Raw genomic sequence first — 19146 nt, 5'->3', positions numbered from 1 at the left:
ATGTTACTTCTGTACGTATTTTTGAAAATAGACTGTCGTATTTAGATACTTTAGGCATTTCGTATTCCTCTTTTTTTGAAGATTAATTGGAGCAATGATACAAATGTACTATGCCATATGAGACAGTCTTGTCCCAATCAAACACTATTGAACGATTAACGATTTGTGTCCCAATCATTGGTAATATTAATTTAGTAATAGTACTAGAATACAACCCAACCCAACTCAACACGAGCCGAGCCGAGCCAAATAATACTAACAGTCATGGCTGGCTGGCTAGCTCAGCTTCACTGCCCCACAGAAAATGACATATTCAGGGGTCGATGATATTGAACCACGCCACGCCACGCCGACTCCATCTTGTCCACTTATTTCCCTACCCCATATTCTGTCATTATTACGTCATTATGAAAATGACAATTAGTAAGCCGGAAGTCCGAATTACCCTCGCCTTCACAACAAAAAAAAACCAACTACTCCAGTAATATTTCAGGACAATCTTGGTAGTGTTTGGTTGGGAGTTTAGTTTAGTTTAGTTTTGGTAGTGGGTAGAGAGAGAAATAGAGTAATGATTGAAGATAGGGGTAATGATTGGAGAGAGATAGAGAGAGATGTGAAAGTAATAATTGGAGAAATAGGGTAATGATTGAAGAAAAAAGTAGGGTAATGATTGAAAACAAAACTAAAACTAAAACTAAGTTGAGAACCGAACAAAGCCAAGTCTTTTTAGTTTCTGTAATTGTTGTCGCTCAAAAGTATGCAACGTCCAAATCTGGGTAGTCGCGACTCGTGAGCCCGAAACGGTCGGTCAGTCGTCAGACTTCCGCCAGCTGTAAATAAAATCGAAATAAAATGCCGATAAAAGAAGAAAATTCTAAAATCAGCTCAATGGATTGACAATAGTAAGTATGTGAATATGTATCAAAGAATATAAAAAGTACACAGAATTTTTTTTTGTCTTCTACTGTGCTTATCGTCAGCCCAGTGAGCTGACAATAGCAAGACCGAAAAGAAGAAAGCTTTTTCAGTTGAGTTAGGTTTATGGTGTGTTCCACCAACTAAAATAAATATTTATTTTTAAATTAAATATTTATTTTTTAAATTAAATATGATATATTGTGAAGGAATAATATGTTTCGTAAAATAAAAAATAAGTACTTAAAAAAATTTAAATCTTATCAAAACTGGGCCTAGTCTAATTTTTTAGACCTTTTGGAATGATTTTATTCGACAAGTATAAATGAAACTTGAACACTTTTGTGAACCTTCATTAAATTTTCAAATCAAACTCGAAAAATTTATTATTCAAATTATTTGATTTATATTTGTATAAATATTTCAAGGTAATAGAAATTTTCTCGCGTTCGGTTTAATTGGAAATTCGTTGGTGATTTCCTTGTCTCATAAAAAGCAAAACTTTACTGTATTATGTTTTGAAGTTCGTCAAAGTTTTCAAATCGAACTTGAACAACTACCTACATGCTCGGCTCATTTTGCTCGTTCATCACCCCTCTAAAGGGGAGGCGGGGGAGCTGCTGCCCCTTAGCTTGCTGTCCGGGGCCGAATGGGGTCCGCATCTGTCTCGCTCCAACGATCGGAAACATTCATTTCGTAGAGTTCGTCGAGTAGAAAAAGTGTATCAAAAATCAGCTTGATTGGTTATTATTAAGTGCTTGATCAGAACATATATAACTTGTCAATAATGGGGTTCCAATGGATTGGATCCAGTGTTTCGGATCCATATTTTTCAAGATAAAACTGTTTTGATAAGGCTCTTAATGATATCCGTTCAAGCTGATTTTTGGTATACTTGTTCTACTCGACAAGCTTTACGAAGTGAACATTTCCGATTATTGGAGCGAGACCGATACGGACCCCATTTGGCCCGGGACAGCAGAGCTGGGGCAGCAGCTCCCCCGCCTCCCTCTAAAGGATACTCTAGGTATTTCACCTCAAAGCCAAATTATCGGCTGCTCCAATCATTTTTCCACTTATAATTTCCATTTCCATTATTATTTGCGTCATTGCTTCATTTCCCCTCTCTCTCTCTCTCTACACTTGTTCTTCCTCGGCTCGCCTCTGTTGAGACTCGGTGGGGTTTGGCGTCTCATATGGCTTCACAGATCTCCCAACTACGCCGGAATTTCTTCGGAGTCTCGTCACGGTACTTCTATTACTCCGATTGCGATATTTCGTGTTAGTAATTGTTTCGTTTCTTCTTCTTCTTCTTCTTTTGCTTTAAATGTTCCCAAAATCAATTGATGGGTTTTGCGTTTTATGTTTTGATTCTTATTTTTTTTTCCAGTTTTTCAATTAGTATGATTTAATTGTTCTGATCGTTCTGTTTTAATTGGTTGGTAAACTACGACTTTTGCATTTTTGACCAAATTTTGTTCATAAACTGCATATGAATGCTATATTTTGTTAATGATAGGGTTTGCAATCTTGTTTGAAGAAGTGATGACTTTTAATCTGTCTGATAATTTCTGATATTTTATTAATAGTGTTTCCTCTTCGTTTACTATTTTTTTGGAGCTGAAACCGATCTGGGTATGTTGGTCTTAGGAATTAAGAGAAAATACTTTTAGATTCGAGTAAATTCTGTTACAAGTTTGGAAGTTTGACTCACCAGCCTTTGTATCATGTTCTTGCCTTCATCTTGAAATCTCGTTTTGCTTCTACCTCTTCCTTGGATTCTTCATGGTCTATTTAACTTTGCTATTTCAGAATTTGTCATCTGTTATTTGCTATCTCCTGAAACAAGGATGAAAGCCCTTTTATTTGTCTGCTCCTGATTTAGTTTGAAAAGATTCAGGGTTATGCCCACTTAATCTTTTACATTCTTCAAGGGTAACACACAACATGACTAACCATATAGCGAAACGATTGCCAATATTTTTACTTAGTTATGGGTAGATTATTAGATTGAGTCGAAAGCCTAACAACGTGGGGACTAGATGGGTTTTGTTATTGCTGTTGTACTATGGGTTTGGGTAGCGTTCTAAAAATCGCTAGGCGCTAGTCGGGCAGAAGAGAGGCGCGACTAGCCGGCCAATTAGCTCCCTAGGCAGCCGACTTGTCGGCGCCTTGGCCGATTTTTATCTACGCATTGGACCCCTGCCTATCGCCTAGGCGCCGACTAGGCTGATATTTAGAACATGGGTGAATGGAAACTGGCCTGCAGAGGAAATGGATGAGAGTGGAAATTTAGAGAATAGAGATATTGGTGAATTCAATTTTATGTGTTTGTAGGATTCGTGTAGTGTCAATACATTTGCATCACTTTTGACATTTACATTGTTAGTTCTCAGTGTCTTATGTTCCTAGTGAATGTTTTGTATTTAGAGGAAGGTATCGCAAAGTATATGGTCATAGAGCGATAATTTAATCTGGTCAAACGATCCTTGGTGTAGGCAAAGCTCAATGGTTTTACTTGTCGAGGATAGATGTGCTTTTACTTTTAATCTAGTAGATGCTGGTTGTAGTCACTACATCTGTGGAGGCCTTTGGTTCACCTCAAGTGTTAATAAAACTCTGTTAAAGCTTGTGGGTTCTAAAACTTTGGAAGCAGGAGTGGAATCCGTTACTTGGCTATGTAATAATAGGAAGAATCGAAGACAGAGGAGAACGTAAATGGCTGCACCTTAAGTTTGTGGACGTGGTTGAAAAAATTGGGGTAGGTCAAGGAGGACATGAGTCGAGGTTATAAGATAGGACATAATTGCTTTGAAGTGAGGATATGACTCCAAAATCGAAAACCTGGAGGAAAATGGATTCATGTCCCGAACCCGAAGCATTTAGAACATTGAAGTAAACTTGGCTATGTAATCTTTCTGTTAACAGCTTCTGGCTATCTAATCAATCAGGTGTTGTGGAAATCTTCGTAAACGTGAGGTATACATGCTGAATATGGATTGTTGGCAGTTTATGTTTCACAAGCTCTTTTTTAATTTCAAAATATTTCGGAATAAGTGCCCCTTGGGCATTCTAGTGACCTATGCACTTTGTTTAATTCATTGATAACTTTACACATCAGTTGTTTTTTTCTGGTTTATATTATCTTTTACCTGTATCATACTGGACCCATCATAGTAGAGTGTACTCTAACCATTCAACAACATTTTTTCCTCCTCTTTTGAAGTCATATATTTGAGTTAGTTATTGACAGGTAGCGGATTATGCCGCAGAAAATATTTTCTTGCAGTTCTTATCTTTCCTCTACTTTACTTGACGGAATATTCATGAATTGGTTAATCATAGTTTATATTTGTGACTTCCTTGTGATTTGAGATTAACTAAACATTGCAAGGTGTGGTTTCCATTTTCCCTTTTATTTTTCTAGCAAGGTGAATGAGGCTTGAGGATTTGTCAACGAGGAGCATAAGACACTGCACAACAATTTCTGCAGCTTTCATAATAGGGTTTTATCCAAGAAACGTCATCAGATATATTTTGTGATCTAAGTTCTTCCTGATCTTATCCAGTGCCCCCGGTGTAGATATTGGATAAATATGGACAGGAAGGACACATCTGGGTTCGTTAGCGGGGGATGTAGCTCATTAGAATTTCTTCTACCTTCCCTTTTCTATTTTAAAATATAGAAAGCATGTAGTATAGGTTGCTCTGCTAGTTTAGTCTCCTCTCCCTCGGCACTTTAGTACTCAGCAACTCTAGAGATGGATCTCAACAAAAGTGGCGTGTTGTCCTGCAACGGTGAGCTCACAAAGAACGCTTACGGTGATACCACTTTGCGTTTGGAGTGCTTTGGTTATGGAAGCATTGATGCTGGATTTGGGGGTGCTCGATCTGATCCAGGAGACATGCTTTTTCCTTCCAATGCCCCTGACGATGGTTGCGGATTGGTACTTGGATTAGGTCCAACACCAAGTACATATTCTGGTGGTAAATGCAAAAGTTTGGTCCCTATCGTGCATCATGGTTTGTTCTCAGAAAGTGATTCCACCCTAAAACTAGGCCTTTTTGGTGGGAATGAGGAAGTTTCAGCCACAATTGAGCATTCAGTTTCCACACGGACTAATCCAAATCTACCTCATCTCCGTAACCACGTATCCAAAGATGGAAAAAGACTTGGAATTCCCATTGTAGACGAGGGTTCTTCCTCAGCCAAGAAATCAGGTGGATATATGCCTTCCCTTCTTTTGGCTCCAAGAATTGATCCAACCAAAAATCTCTTCCAAGCTCAAGAACTTCTAGAACCAAGGACCAAATACAATTTCAGTCCTTCCCAGCTAAGCTGTGAGCCTTCAGCCATCACAGAATACTCAATCAGCACTTTCTCTGGGGTATCATCCGATCGCAGAACCAGCAATCCCAAGAAATGCAAATTTGAGGGGTGTTCAAAAGTGGCGCGAGGAGCAACAGGTCTTTGTATTGGCCATGGAGGCGGACAGAGGTGCCAGAAACCTGGGTGTAATAAAGGTGCTGAGAGCAGAACCGCCTACTGTAAGGCTCATGGAGGTGGTAAGAGGTGCCAGCGACTGGGTTGTACCAAAAGTGCAGAGGGTAGGACAGAATTTTGCATAGCACATGGCGGTGGAAGGAGGTGTGGGCATAAAGACGGGTGCACAAAGGCAGCACGGGGGAAATCAGGACTTTGCATTAAACATGGTGGTGGGAAAAGGTGTAAAGTAGAAGGCTGCACAAGAAGTGCCGAAGGACAAATTGGCCTTTGCATTTCCCACGGTGGGGGCCGCCGCTGCCACTTCATTGGTTGTACCAAGGGGGCTCAGGGGAGCACCGTGTATTGTAAAGCACACGGTGGCGGAAAGCGGTGCGTGTTCGCTGGGTGCACCAAAGGTGCTGAAGGGAGCACACCGTTATGCAAAGGACATGGTGGAGGTAAGCGTTGCCTTCATGATGGTGGTGGGATTTGCCCTAAGAGTGTACACGGAGGCACGAATTTCTGCGTTGCCCACGGTGGTGGAAAGAGGTGTAGTATCCCAGGGTGCGGTAAGAGTGCGCGGGGACGAACAGATTGCTGTGTGAAGCACGGTGGAGGGAAGCGTTGTAAGGTTGAAAACTGTGGGAAGAGTGCCCAAGGTAGCACGGAATTCTGTAAGGCCCACGGCGGGGGGAAACGGTGCAACTGGGGAGATGGGAAATGCGAAAAGTTTGCCAGAGGGAAGAGCGGACTTTGTGCTGCTCACTGCAGTTTGGTTCAAGAGAGGGAGGTGAACAAGGGAGGGATGCTTGGGCCTGGACTCTTCCACGGTCTTGTCTCTTCGTCATCAACTGGTGCGAGCAACTATTCTTCCTCTGGAGCGAGCGTTGTCTCGGATTCTATCGACTCGACGGAGAAGCCGGCTAAAAAACAGTGTCTCATGCCTCCTCAGGTATTGGTTCCTCTGTCGATGATGTCCTCACTGCGTCACTCGAGTTCTGATAAACAAGCGGAAGGAAGCATTGGTAGCAGCGGCGACGCGAGAAAGGGTTTGGATTTTGTGATGACAGAAGGGAGGGTGCATGGTGGGGGACTCATGTCATTTATGGGTGGGAATTTGAACAATGCAATTGATGGGATCTGAAGGTGTTTTGACCGATGATGCTGTGTGCCGGGGGGGTTTTTTGTTTTGGTAAATTGTTGTTGAATTTTCAAGGATTTTGAATTTGTGTATAAAAAGTTTGTAATGTGACTGTCTATGTGTTTTTTGTGTGCAAGTTGTCTTGTGTGATAAGCTTGTTGTGAACCCTATTCCGGAAATGTAATTATGCTCTTCATCTTTCGGGCGTTATGGTTATCTTCAAACACAGTAGCATCATCTCTCTGGTTTCTTTGCCAGTGAGAAATTATTTGAGTGATTCTGAAGCAAGCAGAGGGTGTTCCCATTTTTTTGGGCACAAATCTTTTGCCTTCGCCTTCGCCTTCATCCGTTTATCTTGTTGTTCTTTTATGCTTCGAGTTAATAAAATTTCTTTCGCTGTGAAAAATTCTCAAACAAGCGCCTTCGTGTAGAGGCTGGCGTAACAAACATGACGAGTGACATTTTGTAATTGGGCTGGAGTGGATACATCATGTAGTGCTTAAATTGGTGTAGAGCAGAGAGGCATGTAGTTGACATTTTTCATCTACTATCGAGGGTATTTCCTTCCTTTCGACATAGACAGGAAACGCTTTCACTTTGCTTGCTTTTGGAGGAACTCTGGGACCCTGTCGTCCTTGGTTCTCTAGTCCCCTTCAAGAATTGGACGGTCTTAGGTCACTTTGCGAGTCCTTCTTCAGGCTCATCTCGATGAATTATTCATTTCTACAGTTCATCGAAATCATCAACAAATGCTAAATTCATGAATCGGATTCTATTGAGTACACTATCGCAACATATTTATCTTCATTCAAAAGTAAAACCAACTACTTTTCTGAAGGTAAATATATTTTGAAATCATAGAATTATAGTACTTTTCTTGCTCCACCACTGTGTAGGTAGGGTTTCCGCTAAGGGGTGCTTATATGTAAGTCTATGTGACCTGGAGAGGTGCGATTGGTTGATGATTAGTGAGGGGAAAGAGGAAGTAATCTTGCGGGGTGAGAGAAGGAGCAAGAGGTGCAGAGGAGACAAAGGCAGCGTGTCCCTTGTTTTCTTCCGCGGGGGCAATAATTGACTTTTCCTAGATTGACTGGCTGAGATCACATTTTCTTTGAGGAAGAATGTTCTCTTTCCTCAAATTCAGTGCTTACCACTCTCTCTCTAGAAAAAGTTAGCTCTGTCAAATCAGGGGGAATGTCGGGGGTATTTATAGGGCACCTGGGCCTGGGTCAGGCCCATGACGGCGTCCCTATAAAACCCCGACACGTGTCTCTTCTGTACCTCTAGGTCTTGGGGAAAACTCGGTCTCTCGCGGAAGGTTTCCGCGGGAGAGCCCAAATCCCCACGACGCAACCTCCTTTCCAAGCCACCAAGCCACAAGAATCTCCTTTATTCCTGCTTGAGCAAGGTCGCGACCTGCGGCGATCGTTATCTCGTCGCAGAGTCCTTCCGAACCCTGCCTCATGGTCCGGATGGAACTCCAGAAATTACTTGAGTTTCCCTCTTGTAATTCTGAAATTGCATCGTCTTGCGGGACTTTGCCCATGGTCTTCCATAGCAATAGGCCATTCTTGCAATTGAGGCTTGTCTAGATTCCGCGAGATGAAGCGGACTTCCGCGGAGGCTACTTCCCTGCGGAAACCTTCCACGGACACCTCCCTGCGCTTTTGTACAATGTTCTCCTGCAATTGGGTAGTCAACCATCTCTTCTAGGTCAAGATTTTGACCAAAGCTTTCTGCCGCGTGGGCCAGATGCCATGTGCCCATAGCTGATTGGCGAGTCAAATAGTCCTCTGTGGTCAAAGGTTAATAATTTTGACCGCACCTACATATGCCCTTCGCGTGCGTACGGCGGGTGCATGTCGTGTGTGTGCGTATTTTGTTTCTTGCAGATTTCCGTGGATGCCCACCAGCCATTCCGCGAAACGGCGGTTTTTTTTTTTTTGGCCCGTTGGCGGTGCCATTTCGTGTACTAAGATGACCCTTGGGGTACAATCGCCATCAATGCTCATTAATTGCCCTACTATATAAGGGTCTCATTCTTTATTCCTTTTCATCTACCATTCTTGTCTCTCTCTCTCTCTCTCTACAATCAACAATTCTCTCCCTCTTTCTTATCTGCTCTACAGAAGCCACTTCTCTCCCCATACCTAACATTCATGGCACGTAACCTGATCATGCACCTAACATACGTGCGCGGGGGGCATATGTAGGTGAAGTCAAAATTATCAACTTTTGACCACGGAGGGCTGTTTGACTCGCCAATTAGCTATGGGCACGTGGTAGCAAGCCCGCGCGGTAGAAAATCTTTGGTCAAAATCTTAACCTAGAAGAAACGGTTGACTACCCAATCGCAGGAGAACATGTGTACAAAGCCCAGAGAGGCGTCCGCGGAAGGTTTCCACGGGGAAGTAGCCGCGGAAGTCCGCTTCATCTCGCGGAATCTCGACAAACCCCAATTGCTAGAATGACCTACAACTATGGAAGACCGTGGGCAAAGTCCTGTGAGACGCTGCAATTTCAGAATTACAAGAGGGAAACTCAAGTAATCTCTAGAGTTCCATCCGAACCATGAGGCAGAGTTCGGAAGGACTTCGCGACGAGATAATAATCGCCGCAAGTCGCGACCTTACTTGAGCAGGAATAAGGGAGATTCTTGTGGCTTGGGAAGGAGGTTGCGTCGCGGGAATTCGGGCTCTCCCGGGAAAACCTTCCGTGAGATACCGAGTTTTTCCCAAGACCTAAAGGTACAGGAGGGACACGTGTCGGGATTTTATAGGGACGCTGTCATGGGCTTGACCCAGGCCCAGGTACCTTATAAATACCCCTGACATTTCCCCAGATTTGACAGAGCTGAGTTTTTCTAAAGAGAGTGGTGAGCAATGGCGGAAGTGTGCATAGGCTGCCATAGGCTGAAGCCTAGGTGAGTTTTGAAAAACAAAAAAAAAAAAAAATTATGTAAAATTTCAGTCCATTTATGTTTAGCCCGTCCCATTTGTTTTTAGCCCAGCCCAAGCCCAATTGCAAAGAAAAAAAACAAAAACGCCCCACGATTGTTTCCTTCCCAATACGTTGTTTTACTCTGTTGTCGTCATCCACGGACCACGATTGTTTCCTTCCCGATACGTTGTTTTGCTCTGTTGTCGTCATCCACGGACCACGATTGTTTCCTTCCCGATACGTTGTTTTCCTCCGTTCTCGTCATCCATGGACCACGTTCGTTTCCCCCCTCGCACAAACGCCCTGAACCTGAAGCGATGATTTCAACCGGTGAATATTTATTAGTGCTTTGTAATTAAGGCTTTTTGATACTAAGTTTAGGGCTTTTTAATTTGTGTTTAATCTTATTGAAAATTTAAATGTAGGACCCCTGGACTAGTATATACTACACACTGCTGTCTCCCATTCGCTTGCGAGGTTTAATATTTGTAAGTATTCACTTATTATGCAGAGCACTGGCGGGTGTGCTTAGATTTGCTCTTATGTTGTTAAATGCAGAGCACTGGCTGATGTGTTTAGATTTTTCCTGATTTAGTTAATGCAGAGCACTGGCTAGTGTGCTTATATTGGTTTAAATTGTTGGTTCTTACAATGTTACTCTTTTAGGTTTAAATTATAATGGAACAACAACAAGAAAAGGGAGGAAAAACTCTTTTATCGTTCTTCAAAAAAAGAGTGAATATATCAAAAAGTGATGCTCCTTCTCAGTTCAATGTTGATACTTCAATTAACGATGAGCAACCTCCTCCTAAAATTCAAAGAGTTGAATTTGATGATACTTTTCTTGTACGGGAGCCGGGGTTACGTTTTCCGATATGGGAACGTCTCGTTAATCAACATGATGAGATTAGACGAGCTTATATCAAAGCAGGGCCATATCAACCTAATTATCCGGAGTTTCCACGGTCCAAGTTTGGAATTCAATATCGTCGATTTCAATCCTCTTGGTTTAGCAAATTTCCTTGGTTAGAGTATTCCCCTAAAAAAGATGCAGCATTTTGTTTTCCATGCTTCATTTTTTAAAAGAAGACAGCAAACCGTTCTACATTAATTGGTGTGGGGTTTACAAATTGGAAGGTGGTTTTCAATGCCTTTTCGATGCATGTAGGAGGTCCCAATTCACCACATTCCAATGCTGTGAATTATTGTGATGATTTAATGAATGTTGGTCGGCATATTGACAAAGTAATGAATGCACAATCTTCAGAAGACATTCAGAAAAATAGGTTGCGGCTTATGGCAACAATTGAGAGTATTCGATGGCTTACTTTGCAAGGATGTGCTCTTAGAGGTCATGATGAATCTATTGATTCAAAAAACCGTGGTAATTTCATTGAATTGATTAAGTTTGAGGGAAAATTGGATGGTAATATTGCTGATGTTGTCTTAGAAAAAGCTCCAAAATATGCAAAATATACCTCACCATTGATTCAAAAGAAGATTTTGCATATTTTCGATAACAAAGTGAGAAACAAGATTTGCGAGGAAGTTGGGGATGCCAAATTTTGTATTTTGGTAGATGAAGCAAAGGATGCTTCTAATAGAGAGCAAATGGTCTCCGTCCCTAAATAAGTGTCCGATGCGCAAACCTAGGCCTTCAAAAAAATACATTTGTTTCGTTAAAAAAATTAATTTTTTTTCACAAATCATTAGATAGAAATGAGTTCTATTAGATTGTGAAAAAAAAATTAATTTTTTTAATGAAAAACATGCTTCTTTTGTAAGGCCTAGTTTTGCGCGCCGGACACTTATTTAGGGACGGAGGGAGTAATTGTTTTGAGATATGTTGATGTCCAAGGGTTTTTACGGGAGCGCTTTTTTCATATTGTGCATGTTAAGGACACCACTGCATTAACTCTGAAGAAAGAGATATCCGATATCCTCACTCGTTATAATTTGGACATTCACAACATGCGAGGTCAAGGATATGATGGTGCTAGCAATATGCGTGGTGCATGGAATGGATTACAAGCCTTATTTCTTAATGATTGCCCGTATGCTTATTATATACATTGTTTTGCCCACCGACTACAACTAGCATTAGTTGCAGCTGCTGAAACTGAGAGCTCTATCTGGTTATTCTTTTCAAAGTTGACTTCCATTGTCACTCTTGTTGATGCTTCTCCAAAATGACATACCGAGTTACAATCTGCCCAAGCCATTGAAATTGAACATATGTTAGATATCGGTGAACGTATGATGGGTAGAGGGGCTAATTAGATTGGTACTTTGCATCGACCTGGAACAACTCATTGGAGCTCTAATTTTGATTCTATTTGCAGCTTGGTTGACATGTTTACTGCAACTATTAAAATTCTTGAAATGATGTTCGAGAAGGGATCCTCTAACTCTATACGTGGAGAAGCTAAAGGTGCTTTGCTTGCGATAAAGACATTTAAGTTCATATTTATTTTGCATTTGATGCATAGAATTATGGGAATCACTAATTTGCTTTGTCAAGCCTTGCAACACAAATCTCTTGACATCATAAATGCCATGGACTTGGTCTTTACTACAAAAGCACTCCTTCACACCTTGAGAGAAGAAGGTTTTGACCCTCTTATGATGAATCTGAAATCAATTTGCACACAGTACGATATTGATATGCCTGACATGAGTGCTCGTTTCAAAACAACTACGGGTCGTACTTGTCAGCAAAAGGATGTCCTCACAGTTGAGCATCATTACCACATTGATATATTCAACGCCGCAATAGATTTTCAGTTGGCGGAGTTGAATGACAGATTCAACTAGGGGGTAGTGGAACTCCTTGTCCTTAGCTTGGCTTTAGAACCTAAGGATGGCTTTAAATCATTCAACGTTGATCATATTTGCACTCTTGCCGAGAAATTTTATCCTAATGATTTCACAAATCAGGAGAGACATTATTTGAAATTACAGTTGGAACATTATAAGCTTGACGTACCTCGTCAACAGAAATTCTAGAATATGACCACCATTTTTGAATTATGTAGAGGGTTAGTTGAGACAAAAAAGTCGGAGAGCTATCATTTAATCGAAAAGTTGATTCGCCTTGTTGCAACTCTTCTAGTTACCAGGGCAACAACAGAAAGAGCATTTTCAGCTATGAAGCATGTGAAAACTGATCTGCGCAACAAAATGGAGGATGATTTTTTAGCAGATTCTATGATTATGTACATCGAAAGAGATCTTGTCCAAGACATTGACTCAGATTCGATAATAGATGATTTTTATTCTGTGAAACATCGTAGGATACAACTTCGATAGTGTACGTTTTTTTGTACTTTTCTTTTATTTATTTTTAAACATTTACATATTTATATATAGAGTCCCCTTCTCCTAAGAACCACCTTATTTTAATAAAATAAGGACCTCCCTTTCCCGATCAAATTTTGACGATCCGAACCGCTCAATGTGTTCAGAACGTGATTTTAAGGGTATCCACGAGAAATCAGCAAAAAAAAAAACCCGAAACGGGCTTCATCCGAGCAGTTTTTGTTATGTTTTTATTAAACGGTTCAAATAAAAACTTCTCAAATCAAACCTTTCCCGGTCCTTTCTTTTGCCAATTTCTCGCGAGTACCCTTAAAATCACGTTCTGAACACATTGAGCGGCTCGGATAATCAAAATTCGATCGAAAAATGGGAGAAATGAGGAGGTCCTTATTTTAGTTAGGACCTTCTTATTTGAAAATAATTATTTCTATATAAGTTTGCCTCTTTTTGGTTTATATTTATGTAATTTGAGTTAGCCCAAGGTAAATTTAATTCCTGGTTCCGCCCTTGGTGGTGAACGCTGAATTTGAAGAAGGAGAATATTCTTTCTCAGAGAAAATGTGACCTTAGCCGGTCAATCTAGGAAAGTCAATTACTGCCCCCGCGGAAGAAAATAAGGGACACGCTGCCTTTGTCTCCTTTGCACCTCTTGCTCCTTTTCTCACCTCGCAAGATCACTTCCTCTTTCCCTCACTAATCATTGACCAATCGCACCTCTCCCGCTCACGTAGACTTTTACACGTAAGCACACCTCAGCGGAAACCCTACCTATACACTGTTCGTCACGAAATGCCACACTCTCACTTTCTCAGTGCAACCGTCACTCACGTAGAGGCCAACCTAACAAACAAGAGAGGGGTTCGTTCTTTCGGAGTCTCAAAATCCCTTTTTAAGAATTGGTCCGTCTTGTTAGGTCTATTTGTGAGTCATTTTGAGACTCGTCTCGATGAATCGTTCATTTTTAGAATTCGTCGAAATCATCAACAAATGCTAAAAATCATAAATCGGATATTAGATACACTATCGCAACATATCTAATTATCTATCTTAGTTACTATTACTACTCCTATAAAGCAGGAGGGCCACGTTTGGTAAAACTCGACCTCTGTTTCGAGTTCTGCTCTGTTCAGCTAGAGATGGAGAGAGAGTCGATCACCATTCCGCTTCAAATTCCGATCAAGCTTAGTTCACATTTTGCTTAGTTTCTCTGCACCGAAGATCGTCCCTGAATCACCGTAGACTTTGAAAAACTTCCATTTTCTGAGGTACAGTTCTTCTACTGTCTCCATCCAGCATTTCCTCGAAGATTCTCTCTCTCTCTCTCTCTCTCTCTCTCTCTCTCTCTCTCTCTCTCCGATTCTTCCAGTAGATGAAATCGAATTCAAGTGACCTAGTTCCCTTGCACAGCGACATAGGCGAGCGTAAATACGGTTTTGTGTTCTTCCCTTTTCACCGACGTCCAGTAAGTCAATTGTGTGAGCTCAATTGCTCAGTCATCCATTCACAACGAACTCAACCGCTTGATTAGAAATCCAAACGACACGTAAGTTTTCGGATTTTCTTCTTCCGATTCCAGTTCATCTTCATCCAGTATTGCTCTTTCATACTTCAAATCTCGACACACATGTATGCGTACATACATTGCGTACATATCGTGCGCGCGCGAGTGGAGACATTCTCTCTCTAGATCGCCACACGGAGGAAATTTAGGCGGGAGTTCAAAACTTCAAAAAAACACAAGATCAGACCAAAATCGAACCTACACGAAGAGCTGCTTTACACGAAGCACTCCGCAATTCCTTTTCTGAAACTTTTTGAACTTGTAGTTGTATGTACGTACATATGTTTAATTACATTTCACGAATCTAACAGTTTGAACTTCTACGCGTGAGATCGCAGCAACACTACTCATGGACGCACCACCGTACAACAACAACACTTCACGAGTCTCGAAGCTTCAAAACTTCAAGGGCAACGTGTCACCGCTCAACACGCAACGAGACAGCAACAACAGCAACCACCAGTTCTTCGTCGGCGGCGGCCGCTTTCACCATCCGTCCAACAGTCCGACCTTCGATCCGTACACGTCATCCTTCGACAAGTCCAATTTGGAGAATCTAGACCCCGCCGCGCTCATCAGGTACCTCCGGTCCGTGTCCCCGGCGTCTCCGGACGCCGGCGACGGTTTCAAAACTCCGGCGGTCATGATCGGAGGAAGCGGTGGATTTGGATCGTCATCGTCGCCGCTGAGGGCGGTGGAGAACTTGGTGGAGACGCTGCCGTCGAGGTCGCCGCCGGTGTTCAAGACGCCTGTGAAGGTGGAGGAGGATGTGTTGGTGATGGACGGTATTCTGGTGGGAGGATCGGTTTCTGGTGGGAGGATGAGGTTGTCGGCGGCGTCTGATCCTTCTGGTGGAACGTCGTCGTCCGGGAGTAATAGTAGTGCTTATAAGAGGGAGATATGTAGGTCTTGGGAGGATTCTAGCTTCTGTCGCCATGGCTCCAAATGCCAGGTCTCTCTCTCTCTCTCTCTCTCTGCTTTAGTTGTAGCAAATATTGTCAAATTTGGAATTTTTAATTGGCCAGTTGCATCACATAATCATTTGACACAGTTTTTCGCTCTTGCTCTCAATCTTACTTCTACGAATGAAAAATGAGTAGTCTTTTGATAACTCAAATGTCCGGACCAATTTATGAGTAACTCAACTAGTTATAGCAAGATTTGCAACATGCTTATCTTTACATTTTGCCCAGACATAAGTTGCCATTTTCGGGTTTCCTTTTTTCAGACCATGGCCAAAATGAACTCTTGCTTCCATCTTCTCTTCTGAATTGATGGTTCCCACTCTCGATCCATGCTCTCGTGAGTTTTATTAGTTTTAATGTTTTTCTGAGATCACTTTTACGCTCGTGCTCTCAATTCTGCTCAGGGTCACGTGAGCGGATTATGTGACCAAGGTTGTAATACAAATGTGTCATTCTGCTGGTGTTGCATCTATTTATTTTTTAGTAATGTTACGAAAACAGATGTTTGGACACAAGTGTATTTAGAACTGTTCGATACTGATATGAGCTATACACAATGCACGTGAGGTCCACATACATCAAACGATTGTGGCCGGACCTCTTTGAGGACATATGTTTCCAAAGCATTGGCATTATTTCTTAGCTCAAGCAAAATTACACTTATCATTTGATAGAGCTTTTCGCTCTCAATCCACCCAAAGCACATGAAAAACGAGTAGTTATAGCAAGATTTGTAATACTCATTTCTGTTACGCTTTGCCCAGACATAAGGTGTCAGGGTTTCTTTTTTCCAGACCATGGCCGAGATGAACTCTTGCCTCCATCATCTCTTCCAAAATTTATGGCTCCTGCTTTCAATTCTAGGCTTCTAGCTCTATGAATTTTAAAGAGAATAAATTCTTTACACTGTCGGTATAAATATTTGTTTCCTCCAAATCAATTGCATTGTGCCATGTTTAATTAATTGAGACTATTGTTTTGACACGTGTCGCAATGTAATTGATTTGAAGGAAACAAATGTTTACACCGGCGGTGTAAAGAATTTATTCTCAATTTTAAAAGTTTAGATGTTTTCGAAGGTCACTTTTACGCTCGCACTCACACAAGCGGATTGTGTGACCAAGGTTGTAATACAAATTTGTCATTCTTTGGTAACTTTGCCCTGGTTGCATCTATTTATTTCTGAGTAATGTTACGGACCCAGATGTCCTGATATAAATGCATTTAGAACTGTTGGATACTTATATGAGCTATATACGATGCACTTGAGGTCCACACACATCAAACGATTTTGTCTGGACTTCTTTGAGGACATATGTGTTCAAAGCATTTGCATTATTTGTTAACTCAACCAAAATCACCCTTGTCAATCACAAATCTTGCTCACACAACCATACTAAAGGTGTGGCAAAACCATTTCTTGATTATACCAAAGTACTCGTTAGGCCCCAAGTCAAAATAGATGTCGTTTGTTTCGTTTGACACAAATTTCAGGACAAAAAATGCGACAAGGTGCAGTAAACATGCCTTAAACTCAAATTGAAGACAGAAAATTACTTTAGCTAGAAAATACCAACAATTGGACTTGCAATGTGAGCACCAGAAAGTTTTCGCAGGAGTTAGCACAAGATCACACTTCTTCGGTTGTGGAAACCTTTTGTAAGAGGATGTATCATGATCAAGCGTGTGCACAGATCTTGTTCATCTCTTTTTCGCAAATTATGCCAGTCAGCTTAAGGATGTAAACGAAATGAACCGGAATAGAAACATGGGACGGAAAAACTGAATCTTGAGAGTCAAACAACATTTGTATGGACAGTGAACTGCATTACGTCTTGCCCAAATATGCAACCATTACGGATATAGATTATGCGATATCCTAAGTAATTGAGTAGTTTTATGTTTATCTGTTTTCCCGTTAAAGAATTGACTGGTTTTCTGATGGTCAAAGCCTCATTCATACCTATGCCTCTTTTTCTTCTGGTTTTCTACTAAACGAGCAAGCGTAGTGTTTGTGTAAATTGTGTAGTTTTATGTTTATCTGTTTTTCCTTTGAAGAATTGATTTGTTTACCTCTAAAGGTCAGAGCCTCATTCATACCTACGCCTCTCTTTTTTCCTGTTTCCTACTAAACGAGCACGCATAGTGCTTGTGAAAATGATTATTGATGGTGATTTTGTTCCAACTCTAGCCATAAGAACTCACAAAAAGTTATTGCGGACAGAGGAGTTAGTAAGATGTTTGAACATGGAGAAGTTAAGCTTGATTTGGATACAGTTATGTCAATTAAACAGCAGATCTTTATAACTCCAAACTCAACTCTTCTCCTCAATCAACTGTCCAAAATAGAGCAAAATAGAGCTGTAAGTAAATGAGTCAACTGTCCATATCCTAATTATAGTCATGGTGATGCTCCAATGATCTTTTGCTGTTTGTTGCCAATGTGAGCTGCATCAATTATGTTACTGGATCAAGTTAAACAAACTTTTATGATACTTCTCTGATGATTGGACTATTCTTATCTGGTTAACAATATAAGATCCTATCTTTTTCAGTTTGCACATGGAAAGGAAGAGGTCCGTCCGTCTCGATTCCCCAGCAAGACCAAATCTGAGGTAAAATAATTCGCTGAATCTTCTCGGTGTACTTTAACTAATCTATTATCAGTTTGCTTATGTGACTGTTAAATTAAAGACCAATTGTGATTCTGTTTGTTGGCCTCAGATTTGCAAGTCATACTCTGGTTCAGGATCATGCTCGTATGGTGCAAAGTGCCGCTTCTCCCATCACAAGGTCATCACAGCTTCATCACCAACAGAACGAGCAGTGGCAGCCGTGAAAGCGGCAAAAACCCAATCAATCTCACCCATCAAACCAGAAAACTCCAATGATAGTACCAGCAGCAGTGGCAGTAAAACTATCAGAAGCAGCATCACTGTCACAAACACTGACTGGTCTCCTATGGATGATGGCATCATGGTTTCCTTACCTTCTTCTGCTTCAGTTGATGAAATCCCATCAAGGGAAGCTGTGGATGCATACATAAATAGTGTTCTCTATGGGCCTCCTCACGGGAAGAGGTTGCCAGTATTTGCTGAAATTTGTCCAGAGTAGACGTCTCCGTTCCTGAATGATCCTTCTATTTTTGCCTGTTTGAGGAAAAGGTAAATAACATACTCTATATCGGCTCTAGCGCTCACGGATTATGTTCATCTCGCAGTATCATAAGCCATAGAAGTTGAGAACTATAATTGGGAACAAGTTAATATTGCCTTAATTGTAGCCTACTTGTTAATAGCAATCATATTATAGAGTTCCTCTCAGAAACATTGACAGTTAGTACTTGGTACAGGATGAGTTGGCAATGCAATACAATGAGGGAAATGACTCGATTCCCTCTCTCTCTCTGCTCACATGCCTGTTTGTTGTGCTTGTGTGAACGTTGAAGTATGCACATGCCTAATTGTAGATATGTTGATTTTACTGCTGCTTCCCTGTCCCCAAATTTTATGCAGAAAGACATAACTTATTAGGAAATAAAAAGGTTTCGTTACAAGTATGAGGTCGCAGAAAAGTACCTAGTGACCTCATTTCAGGATAATTGTAGCTTCATTTGCTATTGCTTTTCTCCGTTGAAAGTTAGGTTGTTTTGTGATGGCTCAGTAGTTGAAGTTCCAATTTGCACTGGATGCGGTAGAAGCCAGTGACTAAAATGTTAGCAAGAAAGCCATAATATGGCGTTCGTCATTGATATTTTGCACATATGATGCATTTCATAGGAGCGCAAAACTTATCTAATAGCGGATGGATGTTATCGAGA

The 19146-nt window shown here is 41.2% G+C and overlaps 2 protein-coding genes across 6 annotated transcripts; both read left to right on the top strand.

Annotated features, from left to right (window-relative positions):
• The first annotated feature begins 1998 nt into the window (after positions 1-1998).
• On the top strand, positions 1999-6743 carry LOC131308861 (uncharacterized). Its single transcript, XM_058335897.1, has 2 exons — positions 1999-2164; positions 4343-6743. Exon 2 carries the CDS (start codon positions 4677-4679, stop codon positions 6543-6545), a length of 1869 nt encoding a protein of 622 aa, XP_058191880.1. The 5' UTR covers positions 1999-2164; positions 4343-4676; the 3' UTR covers positions 6546-6743.
• Positions 6744-7077: 334 nt separating this feature from the next.
• Positions 7078-18653, top strand: LOC131308862 (uncharacterized). Of its 5 annotated transcripts, none has more exons than XM_058335898.1 (4): positions 7078-7321; positions 14700-15313; positions 17882-17941; positions 18051-18653. In XM_058335898.1, exons 1-4 carry the CDS (start codon positions 7303-7305, stop codon positions 18438-18440), a joined length of 1083 nt encoding a protein of 360 aa, XP_058191881.1. In that variant the 5' UTR covers positions 7078-7302; the 3' UTR covers positions 18441-18653. The 5 variants fall into 5 exon arrangements, with proteins under 5 accessions (XP_058191881.1, XP_058191883.1, XP_058191884.1 ...); XM_058335900.1 differs by lacking the exon at positions 7078-7321 and adding an exon at positions 13877-14065; XM_058335901.1 differs by lacking the exon at positions 7078-7321 and adding an exon at positions 13877-14065 and having other exon boundaries at positions 14693-15313.
• The last annotated feature ends 493 nt before the right edge of the window (positions 18654-19146 follow it).

Source organism: Rhododendron vialii, chromosome 11a (assembly GCF_030253575.1).
Source record: "Rhododendron vialii isolate Sample 1 chromosome 11a, ASM3025357v1".
NCBI classification, from domain to species: Eukaryota; Viridiplantae; Streptophyta; class Magnoliopsida; order Ericales; family Ericaceae; genus Rhododendron; species Rhododendron vialii.
The sequence above is the reverse complement of the archived record's forward strand: the minus strand, read 5'-3'. Positions and strand labels throughout refer to the sequence as shown.